At 38.8% G+C, this 19,773-nt stretch overlaps 1 protein-coding gene across 1 annotated transcript in view; it reads left to right on the top strand.

Moving 5' to 3' along the window:
• The window catches only part of CRIM1 (cysteine rich transmembrane BMP regulator 1), a 198,307-nt gene that overhangs the window by 164,167 nt on the left and 14,367 nt on the right, over positions 1-19,773 (top strand). The window contains exons 10-12 of the mRNA XM_086745319.1: positions 7,303-7,424; positions 12,806-13,015; positions 18,138-18,353. Of these exons, the coding sequence (XP_086601445.1) occupies positions 7,303-7,424; positions 12,806-13,015; positions 18,138-18,353 (548 nt within the window). The remainder of the gene's footprint in view (positions 1-7,302; positions 7,425-12,805; positions 13,016-18,137; positions 18,354-19,773) is intronic.

The raw sequence follows: 19,773 nt of genomic DNA, 5'->3' as shown, positions 1-19,773 counted from the left end.
CCAAAAAAAAAGAAATGAGAAAGTCTGAAGAATGTTTGCCTTGAAAACATTGAGTCACTCTTTTTTTTTTTTTTTTTTTTTTTTTTTTTTTTTTTTTTTTCCTGCATTAGAAAGGATGCTTGACTGGTATCCTTGAGGTATCCCTAGTGTAATTTGAAAATACCTACATAATTGCAGTCCAGCAAAACAAAGTTATACCGTTTAATATAATCTTGTATCTTTTTCTTTTATTTGAGATACAGAATTTGACTTGCCTCTGGTTACAAAATAGAAGTTTTGCAGGAAACAGCACTCATAAGAGTGATAGGACTGAAATAGGACAAAATGAGGAAAAGACAACAAAGATTAAATCAAACTTCACTTCTGTCTCCAAAACTCAAAGTTTAGTAGATGAGAGAGGAAAAGTAAGAATTTTAAATTAAAAGGTTAATAAAATTATCCTCAAGCATGCTGACTTCAAGAATGGCTGAGAGTTATTTTCAGTTTTTGCAAGTGAGAGAAGGTACAGTAGGAGGCAAGTTACAGAAAGTGGATATCAGTTTTGTCATCCCCAGGCTTTAAAGGCAAGGATGGCTGAAGATGGATAGCAAAATGAAAGAAATGTGAAAGACTGAGCAGAAATAGTGACTGGTTAGGTGTCTCAGTTTTTTGGATAGGGTAAAGCTGCTTAGATTAAGAATCAAAGGAGTTAAGTCAATTAAAATAAATACAAAGCATGAAAAGTTTCTTTAAAAAGCATCTGGGGAGAGTGACGTTTTAGCCATGCCATTGACTAGGCACAAAACCCAAGAGGAAGTCTTTTAAAGGTGGGAGCCAAAGAGGAAAATGGTGTTGGGGTGACTTAAACTCTGAGAATTCCATGATGCAATCAGCAGGAAGGGTGGCTGGGATGAGACAATAGCAGTAAAGAAATACTACTTACAACTATATTCAAGCATTTACTGGAAATTGCCATATAGTCCTCATCTGGTGTAACCATTTCTCAGGGGACACTGAAATGATTTGTGCTAGCTTATATTTGATTTTGAACTTTGGCACAGAAGAGAGAAAAATTCTGAATAACGGCCATCAGAATATATTTCATTGCTATTTGCAACAAAGATGGAAGCCATCTTACTTGTTCACGAAACATAGCACCTATAGGATGTGAGCTTGGCAGCCTCCAGGCTGTATAGCTGAACATTTATTGTTTTTTTTTTTTTCTTTTGTATTTATGTTTTAAAAACTAAATTCCATTAACAATACTTGGTTTCTGGTTGTTTTTCCAACTGGTTTATAAACTCAGTGGATTAATTTAACATAATATTTAAAGGGCACACTAAGGCTGTTAGATCTTGGGGTTTACACTTTCTTCATATTGTAGCTCTTAATTTATTGTCTGTAGCAGATTCGATAACTTAAAGCTATCAGGACAAAATCTGAGGAGACTCCTTTTCATCCACATGCTCAAGGAGTGTGTGCATGCATATGTTTGCATAACAGCAAAGACAGTTGGTATTAACTACAAAATTTTTTACCTTTTATTCAGTGTGGTTGAATAGCGTTCACCTTGGAACAGGAAAAGCTTTTTTTGATTTGAATATTACAAGTGCATAAACACATTATTATTTTCAAGGCCATTTGCTTTAGCCTATTCAAAAGTTCTATAAGAAAACCATTAAATAAGGCCTATGTAATATCTTTTGTTATTTCCTTTTTGGACTTACACACAAATAGCTTGAATATATCGATGAACCAACGTCTATGTGTTTATTTCTACTCTTTTACTTTTCTGCAGGATCTAAAGCAGTCAAGTTTGCTTCTCCTTTCAGTTTACTACTACTGATTTTCTTCACTGGCAGTCACAATATAGATGTCACACTGAAGTATTAAAAATGTTTTTCTACTGCTGATAAGGATTGTTCTGAACTATACTTGTCAAAGTCATTTATGATTAATGTGTTTCATTTGTGTAAATATATTAAGGTTATTGTTACATTCTTTTAGTTTATTGTACAATGCCTTTCCCAACAAAATGGATTTATGAAGAAATACTTTATTTCACATAATGAGCAGATTTGTCTGGTTTGCTTATACTAAACAGTATTTTTTTTAAAAAAGGAAAGTAGACAGTATTTTTACAACTTTAAATGGAAGATAGTAGAGTCCTTAGTAACCTGTAGTGAACTGAATCTATTTTTACCTTTGAAATTCTGGATCTTCAGGGAAAAAAAAATATTATTTTAATATAAGTTTAGACAGTAAATTTCCATTTCTGGGCCTGTGCTCCCAGTGTGTGTGACTGGCTATAATGTTATTAAGTCTACCTCATTAGTGACCAGACCACGTATAACTGCTAAAAATAATATTTTCTTTGGTCCTGTTTTTTTTTTCCTTAGCTTTCGGTCAAGATGCACCCCTTACTTCTGCTTACGTGTATTTTTACTCTCCAGCTTCTGATTTTCACTTTGTTTACTTAAGCAAAGGTTTCTCTTTAGTGATGTCTTCTGTGCTACTTTTTAGTATTGTTAGTTCTTCAGTGAAGTCTGCTGTTCCATGTAAACTGAATAAATGAATGAATTAATGAACATTTATTAAATCAGAAACTTGTTACTTGGTTTGAGAGGTCTGACTTTTGTGATCTCTCTCTCTCATTAACTGTGACTTAACTGCTTTTCTAAAGAAAGTTTTAAATGAAGATGAGGAAGATCCTTATGTGTAATTGGAAGATGACCCTCAGATTGCAATGAATTTGACCTGTGATGCTAAGGGTTATAGTCTGACTCACTAGTATAAATCATCAAGAATACCTTCTTGAACAAGAACAAAAAAAAAAATCTGAAATAATTCTATTGGCCTTCTCTTGTTACACTTCAGGTGAGAAGTGTCTGCATTATTTTGAAAGGCCTTAAAGGAGAAATCTCTAAAAATCAGTATTAATACTCCATTTGGAAATTGAAATTTTATTTTATTTTTCTCCGTTAAGAGTAGGAGGATAGAATATAACGTTCTATTTCACTTTAAAGAATGTGAATTAAATCTGATCTGAAAATACAGGTGCAGACACTATGCTGTTGTAGTCCTCATGGCATTGCACAAGATACACACCAGAGAAGCCAACCTTCTGTAAGTTGAGACTGTTCCTCTAGTTGTAGGTCATCCATTTAGCCTTATCACATCATATAGTGTGATGCCTTTACATACGCTACTTTTACCTCTTCAGAGAGAGGAAATAACTCAAGAATGGAACCTAATATACTTTGCACCTCAGTAAACTGATTTGCTGTGTTTGAGTGCAATCCTCTTGACATACAGAGTCAAGAGTATAGAGTTTGTGTGATCTGTGAGTATCGTACTGCTGATATCTGATCATATGGGGAAATCTAAAGGTATTCATGCCATCTTCTTTGATGTGGACATACCTGAAACTTGCATTAAAGCTGTCTGTGTACCCAGAAACAGTTCCGTCTTCTCAATGAAAATCAAAGACGATTGAAGAGAAAAAAGATAGATGGGCCTAGCTTGCTTTCCTGTAATAAAGAACTGATGTCTTGGTTTCTGAGAAGGATAGGAAAAGGCTTATGAGTATTGTCCATGAGCTGCAAGAGTACTTGAAACATACGGATGCTCAGTCCTAGGTGCAAGTATTTTTCACTGTCAATCATGTGTCAAGGATAATCTGCTAAAGGAAACAAATTTCAGGCACAAATCCCAGTGATTTTCTAAACTCGTGGAGGAAGCAGCCAGTGTCTAAGAAACCGTGTGATACTGTCATGTAGGAGTAGGAAAAACTTAGAAAAATAGTAAGGTTTATGATGTTGAAGAAGAGACTAATGACAGGCTTTATTTCCTAGAGTTACTAGGCTTACTTTTTACACCTGAGGATGACTAAAACTACCAAGTCATGCACTTCAAAATGGAAACTCAGATCTTCAGATCTGCAGAAATTGAAAGTATCTGGAACTTAGTGCAAAGGAAAAAAATGGTAAAGCACTTAAAAAGCGTAAATATTTAATTTTGCATTTACAACTATTCATTTGAAGTCCTAGACATGATAAAGTGACACCTCGATCAGACATTGACTCACAGAGGATCAGATCTGGACCATTTAATGACTTGCCAAGACCCTCCCCAGTCCAGGGCGTGCTGTGTGCCCCATCATGCCATATCCTGTTCAGAGGAGTTGTGGGAGATCAGTGGAAACATGGCACAGGTCAGGACTGCTCCATGGGCTAGCACTGAACCACACAGCTCATCTTCAAATAGATGACATTATAAAAATTATAATGATCAGCCCCTTACAGAATTGCACTGCTTATTGTAAAGAGCAGTAATTTTTAGCCTATATTTATGACTCATTTAGTATATTGACCTACAGAGGAAAACTGCAGATTTCTGTATGTTTTCTGTACTTAGATAGGCTGAAACACTCTTCTTTAACTGAAGTGTGCATAAAGCAATTTTATTAGAAAATCTATGTGAACTAGGCAGCAAAAGCATTTTAGAAATGACAGCAGATATTAATAAGCATAGTATGCTAGCTGGGAGTAATATCAAGATGTTTTAAAAACAAGTTCATTTCAGTCTGATGCTAGTGTTTTAGGAACCCTATCTTTGGGATGATCTTTCCCTTGCTTTTTTTTACACCTGAAAAAATTGAACCTTTTTAAACCAATTGGAAAATAATCTCTAATTATAATCTTCAAGACCATCAAAGGTTAGTAGTTGGAAAATCTGAGTTTGTGTATCTTTAAAGAAACTAAAACTTTTTCACAACTGTCTGCAAAAAACTGCTCAATAGAGTTCACTGAAAGCTCTACACATTAATGGAAAGAAGCATTTTTTTGATAGTAAAAGGTCTGTGGTTACAGAGATTAAGGAGGAAAAAAAATACATGGATAGGAGGACAGAAAGTCTTCTGTTCTCCATCCTACAGTGTGACAATTTGTTTTCCTCAGCCTCTTAACAAAAAGTTAAATAAAGTTTTCTAGAGCTTGAAGTCAGGCTTTCTAGGGATTTACATAATTTATTTCTTCTCTCTCCCTCTAGGTATTCTTGTCTAAGTTTCCATGTTTTGTCTTTGTTTTGGAGGGAAGGGTTTGCATTTAATGGTGTGGTATTCAATGAGGGATCCGTCAGTTTCCCAGTAAATGTTTTTCACAGTTTTAGTGAGTTACCTCATGTCGTAGTTCAGCCCCGATTGGGACCACATTACGCAGTCTCTCTCTCACTCCCCCCACCCTCTGAGAGAACAGGGAGAGATAATATAAGAAAAACAGATCGAAGTTTGAGATAAGGACAGGGAGAAATCCTTAAAATTACTGTTACAAGCAAAATAGACTTGACTTGGGGGAAACTATTCATTTATTTCTAAAACTAGCAGGAGAATGAGACAGAGACCAAGATAGCCTCCTCCCACCCCTCCCTCTTCCCAGGCTTAACATTATCTCTACCATCTTCCCCCCCCCCAAGTGGCACGGGGGGAAGAGGGAATGGGGGTTGTGGTCAGTTCATCACGCATTGTTTTACGCCGCGACTTCATTGTTGGGGGAAGAACTCCTCACATTCCTCCTCTGTTCCATCGTGGGGTCCCTCCCATGGGCCACAGTCCTTCATGAAACTGCTCTGGCGTGGGTCATCTCTTCCACAGGGTGCAGTCCCTCCAGAACAGCTGCCCCAGCAGGCTCTCCACAGGCCACAGCCTCCTTCAGGCATCCGCCTGCTCCGGTGTGGGGTCCTCCAACGGGCTGCAGGTGAATCTCTGCTCCTCCGTGGACCTCCATAGGCTGCAGGGGGACAACCTGCTCCACCATGGTCATCACCACAGGCTGCAGGGGAATCTTGGCCAGGAGCTGCATTACTGCTCCCCCTCCTTCTTCACTGACCTTGGCGTCTGCAGCTGTTCCTCTCACAAGAAAAAATTCTTCACAACAGGCTGGCAGACACCTCTCAGGATCCTTTTTACATCTCATTCACTTCTCATCTCCTTTCCACTTCTTGCAGCCGGGCCGGGCCAACTTGGGCCCAGTTGGCTGCCCTGCAGGAGGCCAGAGGGTGAGGCCTGCAAGGCCCACAAGGCTCGCACCTCCCCCTCTCTGCCCCCACTCAGCTGCTTCACATCTTCTCCCCTCTTTTTTTTTTTTCCTGTTTTCCCCTTCTTAAATACGTTATCGCAGAGGCGTTATCATGGAACATTCTGCTACCAATTGGCTCGGCCTTGGCCAGCAGTGGGTCCGCCCTAGGCCCGGCTGACTCCACTGAACAAAGGGGAGCGACTTCTAGCAGTTTCCTACAGAAGCTACCACCTTAGCCCGCCCCGCCCCCCCCCCCTTACTAAACAAAACGAGAACACCTCATTAGAGCAATATGTTTATCAGCCGACTCATGAAAATAATGTATTGGCTTTTTTCCCCTGTTTGTCTTGAACTTCTTCATTACAACTTTTTTTCCCCCTGTATCTTGAGAAGGCATAGAAAATTACTCTTGGTACATGAAGGAAAGCAGTACACTTGTGCCTCGAGTTTGGATGGTATTATCTGTTTTCCTGACAAAAGGCAAGCAAATATTCAGTACAGGATTCTCAGAAGGAGCATGTATATGGTGCTGCGAAGAGATGCTGTCAGGTGGTGCACTACGCTCCTGCCGAGCTTCACCTGGAAGCTTTGGAAACATTTATATTCTTGATTCTCTGTACTCTGCTGAAAAGTTCTCTAGTTTTCTTTGTTTCAAAATATGTTATTGTGCATCTACTACTTTTTGTATGGGTTACTGGTATTCCACACGCTAGTTTTCAAGTAAGCTTTTATCTGCTTATTTAATGTTTTCAGAGATATCTCTGTAGTTTTAATATGCAAGAGAGGAAATCTACTATACCAATTTTTGGAGGAAAAAAGTTTACAACAATTTGTATTAATTCTGTTACTATGTTTTCATACTTACCCCTCCAACTTCTTCACAATTTTTAAGTTATTCTTTCTACTTTTTCACTTGAAAAAAGAAACGATCATCAATAGTAGTCACAAGCACATACTTGTATGTGTGTGTAATCTGCTTGTGTGTCACAGCACGTACTTGTGTGTATATTATCTGCTATGGCTTGAAAGTACAAAATGCAGAGATTTTGCCAATCACATGGAGGGGGCACATGGCAGGACTGGAGACCTGTACACCCCATAGACCCACTGAACCTGAGGGTGACAGTTAACAATAATTTTCTTTACGTGATCAGCAGCTTCTTTAGGGGATGCTTTTGCTTTAAAGATCATGACATGTAGATACTTAAAGTGACCTGCTGACCTTTTACACGTTATTTTTGTCATCTAGGAAGAACAAGCATGGCTGTGAAATCTGTCGGTGTAAGAAATGCCCGGAACTGCCTTGTGGTAAAATCTGTCCGATGGGCTTCCAGCAGAACAATCATGGCTGTGTTATCTGCAAGTGCAGAGGTAGGTGCAAGTGCGTTACCTCCTCTAATTACAATTTGTTTTCAAAGCAGTTGGAAGCTAGAGTGAAAGAAAATGAATACTGCACAGAATATGTAAAAACTGAAATATGGTAACTGCTCAAAGAACTGTATTGTTTTGCAGGTGTTTGTTATTGTCTGTGTTCATCTTGGCTTCAACAGAAAGCCTCAGCTCTGCTTTAATCTCCATTACAAAGTTACAAAAGTCAGTTAGTTATCATTAATAAAAATTACATCAAGCTTTTAATAAATAACTACTAGAAATAAGCTAGTTGAGGATTTGTTTTTTCAGTAGCAATGTTAATCTTAGCTTCCTCGTCATCTTCTTTTCTTTACAAACTTAAGTTTTGGATTTGATAGATGCCCTGTACACTACCTAAAATCAGAGTGCTGTTTCTTGGACACTTTGAACACTCAGCATGGTCTTGAGATACAATGAGTAGAGAGAGTGATTACCTAGACGAAAGGACTGGGTATTCTTAAGCTAAATATTTCAGACGTGCCACGTCCCAAACCACCAAGTTTGAGGTGAAGATTGAGATGTTTATTAGTTGTCTGCTTTAGTTTTGTGCTGCTTTTAACATGTCTCTTTTTAAAGATATTTTCAGTTTGTGTTTTGTATTAGTCAGGGTATCTGACTTCTTTCATTGCTTATCTGTATGTTTTGTATTTAATAACTTCTTGTTTGTGCTCAGGCTCTCTCTGATCCTAACTGCTCATTTGTGCTTATTTTCTTTGATTCTCACTTGTGTGTTTTGATTTCTAGCTATAGGCAAGTAAGTTTGAGTATTTTCCCATTGTTTTGTGTAATAACTCCATTCTTAACTTTTTTAGTAGCTATTTCTTTTGCATTTTAAAAAATGATAAAATATAATAAGACAAGCTATGGGAACGTGGGACTGGAAAAAAGCGTATGAGTTCCTGAAGTCACCCTCCTGTAGTTGAAGGCAAACATGCAGTCGTATAAATCAGAAGGATCCGACATTATATTTTCTCCACGTGACATCATACCCTAGAGACAATTATAACAAAACTTTAAGACTTCTAGGAAAAAATAAATTGAAATGTTATAAATGTTCCTTGCAGATACGAGAAGTAGAGAGAGATTTCACATAAGCTGCAATATAGGACTTTTACTAGAAATAAAAATTTCAGAAATTAAATAAGAAAGGTTAGCTGCTCTATGGACTCCCATTGAGACAACTCTCACCACTTGTCATTTGTCTCCATGTTCACAGTCAACACACTTTTCCCAATTGTCGTGATGCTGTGATCCAATATACACAAGGTGTTCTCTTAGGTGTGCCCTAATTGCATCCCAGACTGTAAACAGATGCAACTCATCGGTTACTAATTATGTGTATGCACACTTCTAAGTATTTTCCTTAACAAGGATGGATTTTAAAAAACACACAAATATTTAGCAAAAATGACTTGATCTCTCTGTAAGTAGTATTTATTGTTATCATGATCATAAAAATACGAAGCCATGAGCATGTCACTTCAACATCACTTCATAGCAACTTGTCCAAGAATTAATTCAGCAATCGCCAGTAAGCTCAGGGGGAGCTGTGATCCTTGTTAAAATGTTGACCCAAAATCCCTAAATAAGAGGAAGAGATGGGTAAATCTGCTGCCTGTGAATTAGCTCCACTTTCTAAATTGCTTCTGCCAGAAACAGCTTATGCTAGGCTTAATAGAAGTAGAATCATAGAAGTACAGGGCTGGGGTAGTCCTCTGGAAAACTGAGAGTCCATTTCTCTGCCCTTGCATAAAATAGAGTGTATCTAGATAATCCTTGACAGATGTTGTCCAAGATTTAATTTATTAAGAGTCTCCACTCTCAAAAGAAAGAGAAAAAAAAAAACCACCACCCTCTCTAAAATGAAGTTTTCCTGTGGCTACCAATATGTGACATTTTAAAATACACTTTCTATTATTTCTATCTCCCTTTCTACAAATTGAACCAATTGCTTCTTGTCCTAAGCTCAGCAGACATATGGAACAGCGAAGCACCATTCCCTTTAGAATTTTTGCAATATTTAAGAGGTTACAACTGGAGCACCCTAAATGTTGGGAGGGAGTGCAAGGGGCATGATTTCTAAGTCAAATAAACCTACTTATTTTGGTCTCTCATCACAGTTCAAAAACTGGATATTGTACCTTAGCAGTAGCAAAAAATGCTAGCTGGTAGATATAGTAGTACTGCATTTGAATTGAACAAGTACAAGGGCTCCTGTACTTGTATCCTAGATTGAACTTGCCTTCTCTGCAGTGGTGTCACATTACTGATGCGTTTTCACTTCTAAGCTACTATAATCCCACATCGTTTCAACCATACCTCTAGTTATCCAGTTATTTCCATTTTGTATTTGGGCATTTGGTTTCTTCGTTAAGTATTATCTTTTGTACTATTTTTTTTAATTTAAAAACCAAAAAGTTAAAACAATCTCGGTTTGTGAAGTTAATTTTGAGTAGTTGCCTATATGCTTGGTTTGTTTCTCCAAATTTTGGAGTATATTTCAGGGGAAAAAAGTTTAATTACATGAGATATTTTGTTTATTAAGGATGGGAAAGGGTATTATCAGCTAAGACTTTCGTATGTCAATAATCAGTGTAATGTAGGACAGTATTGTAGTGATACTAATTCAAATAGAAAATAATATATAATCTGATACTAAAGTATAAAAGTGTAGTAACTGAATGTAATTTTTTTCATAGTATTTCTGTTCGCACAATAGGATGAAGTCTGTTTAAAGAAGTATTTTATCCTTACACCATAGCTTTTCTTTTTAATGCACAAAATGGTATGCTAATGTAATTTCTGCGTGCTTTTGTATTCTGATAACATGCATCAAACTAGCTATGTACCATCTACTTGTGGTTCTTAGACCACCTTTGATAGATCTGCCACAGCTGAAGTGCTGACCTACATGTTAGTTAAAAAAAAAAAAAAACCAAAAAAAACACCACACAGCAAAATAACCCTTTATAAAATTACATCTAAACATTACTACTTTTCATACTTAGAATCATAGAATGGTTAGAGTTGGAAGGGACCTTCAAAGGTCATCTAGTCCAACCCCCTGAGCAGGGACATCCCCAGCTAGATCAGGTTGCTCAGAGCCTCATCCAGCCTGGCCTTGAACGTTTCCAGGGATAGGGCCTCCACCACCTCTCTGGGCAACCTGTTCCAGTGTTCTATAACTCGCATCGTAAAAAATTTCTTCCTAATTTCCAATCTAAATCTACCCCCCTCTATTTTAAAACCATTACCCCTCGTCCTATTGCAACAGGCCCTGCTAAACAGCCTTTCCCCATCTTTCTTGTAGGCCCCCTTGAGGTACTGGAAGACCGCTATCAGGTCTCCCCGGAGCCTCCTCTTTTCCAGGCTGAACAGTCCCAACTCTCTCAGCCTGTCCTCATAAGAGAGGTGCTCCAGCCCTCTTATCATCTTCGTGGCCCTCCTCTGGACCTTCTCCAACTGGTCCATGTCCTTCTTGTGTTGGGGGCTCCAGAACTGGACACAGTACTCCAGGTGGGGTCTCACCAGGGCAGAGTAGAGGGGGAGAATCACCTCCCTCGACCTGCTGGCCACACTTCCCTTGATGCAGCCCAGGATGCGGTTGGCCTTCTGGGCCGCAAGGGCGCATTGCCTGCTCATGTTAAGCTTCTCATCCACCAGCACTCCCAAGTCCTTCTCCTCAGGGCTGCTCTCGATCCATTCCCCGCCCAGCCTGTATTTGTGCCTGGGATTGCCATGACCCAGGTGCAGGACCTTGCACTTGGCCTGGTTGAACTTCAGGAGGTTGGCACGGGCCCACCTCTCCAGCCTGTCAAGGTCCCTCTGGATGGCATCCCTCCCTTCCAGCGTGTCGACGGCACCACACAACTTGGTGTCATCAGCAAACTTGCTGAGGGTGCACTCTATCCCACTGTCCGTGTCGCCGACAAAGATGTTGAACAGGGCTGGGCCCAGCACGGACCCCTGAGGGACGCCACTCGTGACCGGTCTCCACATGGACATTGAGCCGTTGACCACCACTCTCTGAGTGCGGCCATCCAGCCAACTCCTTATCCACTGAGTGGTCCGTCCATCAAACCCATGTCTCTCTAGTTTAGAGAGAAGGATGTCGTGCGGGACGGTGTCAAAAGCTTTGCACAAGTCCAGGTAGATGATGTCAGTTGCTCGTCCCTTGTCCACCGATGCCGTCACCCCATCATAGAAGGCCACCAAATTGGTCAGGCACGATCTGCCCTTGGTGAAGCCATGTTGGCTGTCACCAACCACCTCCTTGCTCTCCATGTGCCTTAGCATGGTTTCCAGGAGAATCTGCTCCATGACCTTGCCAGGCACAGAGGTGAGGCTGACCGGCCTGTAGTTACCCGGGTCTTCATCCTTTTTAAAACAGAAAACGAAATAAGCAGCTTTAATACAAGTAACCTTATATATATATATGGAAGCGTTAGCAGAACATGGTTGACATACCACTGAAAACAAGTCATTTCACTGACAAACTGATCCTAAATCCTTCATCATCATAATGATGTGGGTGAGGGACTGTTAGGCTCTCAATTCACTCTGCTGATTAACAAAGAATATATTGAGGCTGAATCCTGCAGCACTTAAATACCCCTTAAGATACAAATGAGACTTTATCCTCCCTAGACCAACTGCTTGTGTGTTCTGGCTGAGTGCAAGTAATGCAGTAGGCCAAGCTACTCTATTGTCATCTCAGTAAAAGCTAGGAATGAGGGGTAAAATTGTCAGAGCAGTTATCTTCCAGACATCCCATTTATCATAGCAATGTAAACTAATAATTTCCCATAGCTAAGCATTTTATGAAATACTTCCAGTATCTAGTATGACCCTGTTAGAACTTGCTTCTAATTTTTTGTCGTTCATGATATAAAAGCATCCTTAGCTCTTGTAAATGCTTTTATTGTCTTCTTGCTGTCAGATACTCATATTGTAGATAAGCTAATACACTGTAATATTTAAATATGTCATTTTAAATATGTTTCATGCTTTCTGCTATTCTATTGCATTTCTTTTTTCTTATATTACTCAGCCAGTACTGCATTTCTGTATGATTAAAAACAGTACAGAGGCAACAGAAAAAAATGATTATATTTTCCAAATAAAGTACCTTCTACTACATCCTACCATCCCCTTCAGTGTACCTTTTAATTTTCATGTTTGTTGTATTTTATTTCTAAGCGTAAATGATAGAAGAATTAATCACTTGATTTTATATGTGCTTTAAAAATAAATGCAATCCAGCCATGAAGGTGATGTGCTTTTTTCCTAAGTAACAAACACATACTTATCAGGACACTTCATTTTCCTTTTATTTTGTGCAGAGGCAACTGCTTCTCTTGTGCCTCCTGTTAAAACAGGCTCTTGCCTGTCAATGGATGGGCGCCGACATGAGAACGAGGAGAGCTGGCACGATGGCTGCAGGGAATGTTACTGTCACAATGGACGGGAAATGTGTGCCTTGATCACCTGCCCAGTTCCTAATTGTGGCAACCCCACCATACACCCAGGGCAGTGTTGCCCATCATGTCCAGGTAACGTGCTTTCTTCTATATGTTTTGTAATTGGGTTTTATTTCACGTGTGTTCTGTTTCCTAACACATGAAAAAAATGTCATGCATCATTCAGTAATAGGTATATATGAAGATTTCTGTGCCCCAATATAACATGGTGAGTGGCTTTCATTAAGATCTCAGATATGAAAAATGGGAACTTAAATATTTAAAGCATATACATGTTTTGGGTCCTAACATGTTCATTTTTGACACATTGAAATCTCTGAACTAGAAGTAGATTCTGGTATATATTAATAGCAAATTTATACTCTTGTACAATTGTTACTTATAATAGCAAACATGATAAAAAGGCATTACATTTTCTCTTTTTTAATTTCAAGTGGAGTTTTATTAAAATTCATCTCCTGATCTGTTTTGCAACCCCTCCAAGGAGTACGCATTTAAACAGATGTCTTAAGTAATTGAACATTATGATTCAGTGTTCTGAGGGAAGGCTCCTGTGCGACCAGCAGTAGAAGATTGTTTTAATGCTTTATGTGGGAAGGCCAAGTATAATTAATGTTGCATTCCAATACAATTTTAATAATAAGCGTTAATATGAAAAACATCTATGAAAGATGTTAGCATGTGAGTACAGTATAAGATTAATACCCTCTGTGTTCAGAATGATTCCTACAATATTTTATGTGCTAATAGATTAATTTGTAATACAGTGATATTGTCTATGACTTTATTGGAAGTCATGTTACAAGTAGGAACAACGAAGCTCGTGATGCTACTATGAATAGCAAAACGGTAAGACAGCACTGGCAAGATAGACGGAATTATGAACTGCTTCAAATTCTTTGTAAAGAACAGGAAATCCTAGAGGCAAAATAAGCAGCCAGATCCTCTTTCTGAAAGTGACACAGAAGAGTGCATCCTCCCTAGGACTGAAGATAACCAGTCTCCTTAGATTGCTTAGACAACTGGTGATCTCCAATCCAGTTCACACCTTGGGGTAATTGGAAAAACACAGTCCCCACAAAGATGCGGGACTCCAAAAGGTCTGTCTGCCTGCCAGCCTTTCTCACTCTGCACCACTCCTCCCCTCAGTATCGAGACCGGGCACACAGTGTCTGTGGTTCCAGGGCCAGCTGTGGTGTTGCATTTGGCACCAGCTTTCATGGAGCCAGAGCTATTTTCAATGCTAAGTAATTTAGCAGTGGTTACTGAGGCTGAGCTCTTAGTGCGTAGTAACGACGAGCATTAGTGAAATCTTTAGCTGAGGTGGGAACACTGAGGAGTTATGTGCGCAGGGGCAACCAACCTTTGCTCACTTGTCTCCCATTTTTGAGTATCTGGCTAGTCTGACAGGAAATTTAAAAATGATCAGATTTTTAAAGGAAACCTTAGTGTTTTGTCAGCTTGGAGCACATTTTTTTTTGCCACAGCAGTACACAGTGTTGGTCCATATGCATCCCATCAGATATTGTCATTCTTTCCTCCAGCTCCCCATGCACATTCACAGTCTGCCTTAAATAGTACAGTTCTCTCCCCTATGAAACCTCAGTGTGGAAAAAAAAAAAAACACCAACAACAACAAAAAAGATTCAGTTCTGAATATTGTTCCAGGAGGAGCAGCCAAACAGCAAATAATAAATAGGAATATCGCATTCCTAAAGTCATGTCACTGGACGGGGATGTTGTTTTCCACTCACATTAGCTGGAATTCAGGGCTGCACAGAACTGTTGGAGTACTTGCAGTAGTCACTCACCTTATCACAATGATTTGTGTATTATTGTAGAGGATGGTATACTTCATGTGGAGGGAGACAGGTTAGTATGTCAGTCTTGCGTTAGATAAACATTCAAGGTTCAAAATTTAAACTCTAGGATGGTTGTTCCAGTTCCAGCAATTCTGTTGTTAGATCTCCAAGACTCATTCCTGATTTTACTCTACTGTCAGCATACTTGCGCATAATCATTTATCTAACATAGGCATAACACCTCAGAGCATTCAAATAAGAGTCATGTTAATTTTGGTCTTTTCAGCAACACCAGTGGGTAGTTATTTTGTGTATGGAGAATGAGTGTGGGTACATCCATTCATAAGCCTAATAGAATGGAAGTTCATGGAAGAAGGATCAGTATAAGAAATTAACAGTACCTGTCTTCTTACATTTCTTGTGGATGAGATCAGTGTTTGATTCTGAGCACCTGCAATGTTGTCTTTTCTATAAAAGAGCAGTTGCTTAACCAATAGCGTCCGTTCCTTTGAGATACAGTGTCTGTGTAGGACACCCTTTCCTGCTTTCGAGGTACTGGTCACCCAGCTTTTGGGTTAGCAAAGTCGTATCTGGTGTAAACTCTTACACTGCTAGGGCAGATGCAGCATTTTTTTAAAGTGATTGCATATGTAAGTGTATGAATTTAATATGGACAAATTAAGTCCCAGAGTGGTTTTGTTTCCCCCAATGAGGTTTTCTATTTGTTAGAAATTTACTTTTGATTTTATTTTTGCAGTGTATTGCATCCCCACTGATGTCATTGAATGAATATCATAGATTTCAGTAGATAGGAGCACAGTTTGGAATTGTGAGACTGAGTGTACATCACTCGAATGTGTCTGGCATAAAGATGTCGAAATAATTAGCAGTCTTGATGTGCTGAATTTTGAATTGCGCTGTTAATATACTGACAGGGAAGTGGCAGCTCTCAGAGATAATTTTTCTGCATAACTCTTGAAAAAAGGGTTACGTTCAATTTCATATTTAGTTAGCTTTCAACAGAGCAAGGTATACCTTGACTGCTACAACATTCATTATAACCATGTTTATGTATTAAGAGGTTTAAGTGGATGGTCACAACGCTTGTGAAAAGCTCCAGGTTTCCTGTAAGATTTAGAAAGTTATTAGCTGCTAGTGTTTTGCAGAACAATGCTTCCCAGAAAGAGTTTATTTGTTTGGCTTGTTGCTCCTTCAGGGATATAATAGTTGTATGTTTGTAACAATGCAATTGCAGTGATGCATCAATCTCAGTGCTGATGAGGGAGCAGCAGTAAGCAATACAATCTGTACAGCAATACTATGGTTACACTTTTCTGATTATGAGCAGTATATGAGCTGTAGTAAAACAGGTCTGTGACTTTGCAGAGAACTAGATGCAAAGGAGATGACTGAGAAAATTTCCAGGAAATAATTAATATTGCCTTTGCCATGGTGAGTTAGGATGTCATTGCATAAAATGTAATATATTGTGGCAGCTGAAATAAAAAACAGACAGTGGCAAGACAGCACACTAGCTACTCGCTTCAGGTAAGTGCTACTGAATCACATAAGTGGTTCATAAATGTAAGCAATAGGAAAAGCATAGCATAAGCAAATCAGTGAAAGAGAAAATAATTCCCCAAAAGAAGAAATGCACAAGTACTTTGTGAATAGACTAAGATCAGCTAGAGTCAGGTTCCTTAAGTTCTACTGATCATTCTCCAGAAATGAAAACAAATAATTGAGTGGTATATGTTCTACATGGCAATGTCCTAGAGCAAAGGGCACAAAAGCCATTCTCCAGACACGTACAGCAGTGCTACAGACGTGGAGAGAAGCATGGGCGCTTTGTGAGCCTCGGGCTGCCTAAGTGACTAGAAGAGCTGCTATCAATTTAATTTTTCTGTCTTTAACCAAGATATTTGGAGTAGGATGATGTTCATATTAGGCATCTTTATAATTAAGTAGGAGAGAGGGACTTCAGAAAGTGCTTCAGAGATGCAAAGTCATTACCTGGAAGTCATTTTCTCATCCCGTCCATGCACAGCACAGGAAACCTGCAGTAGCTCAGTTCTTGACGCAGGCACTTAACTCAGTGTCTAATGTTAAATGGGTTAAATGAGTTCAGGCTGAAGGACGACATCGCTTACAAGCCTGAAGCTTCATGTTGCAGTATGTAGCTTTCAAACTCATGGCTCCTGTAACTGAATAAAACATGCTGTGTTCTTGATTCCTATAGAAAAAGCTGGTTGACTGACTCCAGGTCCAAAGCAACCAGCGTGGTAAGCTGGCAACTATGATTGCCCTTATTGTCCCTTATGTTGGAATGGGCTTCAAAGCATTTTAAGCAGGCTATGGGAATGCAATTTCTGGCATAACCTTTTCTTGATGGAAGAAACTTTCACAGTACAGGGCAGGTTTCTTTTTCTTTTAAAACACCAAGAGGTAAAGACAGTTCCCCCATTTCTTTAATATCCCAGTGGTTGCAGGACACTCATGCTGAACAAGGGAAACAGTTTCAGTTCCTTTCCTAACTTGAAGGAGGACAAGTCTATTCTCTAAACAGCCTGGATTAGAGGCTGGGTGAGTCTTTTAGCCACGGCTGTAGAGATAATGTAATTAATTGTGTGAAAAGGAATAGAGGTTCATTTGGTGAGATACAGCCACTGGAAATACAAGTCTATGCACTGCGGCATCTCCGTAGGTGTACTTTTTACTTTAAAGACTGCAAATATTTGTTTGTTTGGTTTTTTTATTTTAAAGGAACACAGTGATGAAGCACTTCCACCAGTGTTAAGTGCTTATGTTTTTAGGGAGTTGGGTGGCAGGTTCTATGGTTTTCTTTTTTTTTTTTTTTTTGTTTGTTTTTTTTTTTTTTTTTTAAGCTGACACCAAATGATACAGACACATATCACTCAGGAAACTTAAAGGCAGACAGTTGAATCTGGACTTCCTAAATCCCAGATGAGAAGCATGCTTATCCATCCTTTCAGGAATTGCACTGATGCTAATATTTAGCAGTTAAGAAACTGCATAATCAGTATAATTTTTTAGAAAATGACAGTTGTCTCTTGGAATTCCTACATCACAGATTGGTTTGAATTTTTCTGAAATGCCAAGAATGCTTGAAGTTATCTCTGATTTATATTAACTAGCATTTATTTAGACTGATTCTCCAATTGTTTCTTGTTTATATTTTTCCCATTTTCCATGAGATGCAGGTGACACAAAGTCAAAAGTGTCATAAACTCAAAAGAGCTTCATTAAGAATATAGCTGGTTTTCTTATTCCTAATGTTTTCAGTAATAACAGAAATTACTAATCTTGGATGCATTTGTTAATCATTAGAGTCGCAGTTGATTTTACTTGTCTTCCAATTCTGTTTTTCCCAGATGAAATAATTGTGCAGAAACCAGAGCTCACCAGTCCGTCAATCTGTCATGCTCCTGGTGGGGAATACTTTGTTGAAGGAGAGACATGGAATATTGATTCTTGCACACAATGTACATGCCACAGTGGACGTGTCCTGTGTGAGACTGAAGTCTGTCCACCTCTTCTTTGTCAAAACCCCACCCGCACGCAGGACTCTTGTTGTCCACAGTGCCCAGGTATATATTGACAACCACCTTTCTTGATCTGAGAAAGTATGATGTAAATATTGAATGCTTCAGTGTGTGTACAGTTGGTTGTTGTGGTGTCTTTGGTCTTAAGCAGAGTAAGTCCTCTATTTCAACTGAAAAACTTGACTGTGTGCAAGAGATATCTTCTATGTAAAGGGGAGTTGTGGCCCTGAAGTCTGAACACCTTTGAAGGCAATCTAATAACGTAAGGATTGCATGAGAACTTGAATTCTTAGTTGGAAGGTTTATGAGATATGCACTGGCTTATTTATGGAAACATGCAGGATTAGAGAAGCTTCAAAAGCAGTAAGAGTGCTAGGCAGATACAGGCTTGTTTCTTTTCCTTTCTGCATGCCTTGGTTTCTATGAACTGCTTTATTACTGTCTTGTCTATTTGGGATTTGGTCTCAAAATTACTTGTTCGCTTTTACGTTCACCTGGTGTGATTTGAAAGTGATTTGAAGGCAACTGAGTAATATCAAAGCATTCCAGCCCAGCGGGTGTGCCAGATTCCTCCTAGACCGCCTTACAGTGTCAAGAAGGTAACAGGATTTGCTTTCCCCTGAGGAAAGAGATACAATTATAAAGGAATGTGAATTTGTATTTTACATAGTAAATGGGGGAGTTTATTGCAGTGGAAACTTAGTCCAAGCCTGTGAATTGTGTGTAAACTCACTGAGAAAATAGTTGTCTTTGTTAAAAACAAAATTAAAAATTTTACTTTAGAAAAAAAAAGAAGGTAAGTTTTGCCATTTCTTTTACAGGGTATTTGTTGATTTCTGGGTGTGGTTTTTTTTGACAAAACATTTTCAGTAAAAAAGTTAGCCAGTTCTCCTGACTTCCATTTTTCTCATTATTAACAGTCAACTTTTGCTTAACTTAAAAATACTGTTTTGAGGAGCTGATCTTTCTTCACTGTCTATATAAGGAGCTTCGTCTCATTACTTCATGCCATGAGATTGAGAATCTGATCTGCGTGTCCTTATGAATCCTTTTTTTTTCTTCTCCTTTTCTTATATGTTCTCTGCACATATAGTCATATTTCTTGATCCCTAATATCTGTTAAGATATACCTTCATTGCAGAAATTTGTCTCCCCCGTGTGCAGGCATGAGAATTAAAGCAGTCACATTGGCATCAAGCTGAAGCTTGATCCAAGTTCTGTTTGTTTCTCAACAGCTTATAATTAGCTCATATAAGTCCACTAGCAAAGGCAGCAGCAGCATAATAGCTTTTCACTTTGCTTCATTGAAGGATTTGAACAGACATGGCAGAAGCTGGGCTTCAAGTTTTAGATTTAAAATTCAGTCTCTCTAATTTAAGGTGAATTCCTATATACCGTTCAGTTCAGAGCATGCAGAGTGGCTTTCTGAGGGACTTCTGATGGTGGTGGTTGTTTTTCACTTTGC

Source organism: Chlamydotis macqueenii, chromosome 3 (assembly GCF_036417535.1).
Source record: "Chlamydotis macqueenii isolate bChlMac1 chromosome 3, bChlMac1.mat, whole genome shotgun sequence".
Classification (NCBI taxonomy): Eukaryota; Metazoa; Chordata; class Aves; order Otidiformes; family Otididae; genus Chlamydotis; species Chlamydotis macqueenii.
The sequence above is the reverse complement of the archived record's forward strand: the minus strand, read 5'-3'. Positions and strand labels throughout refer to the sequence as shown.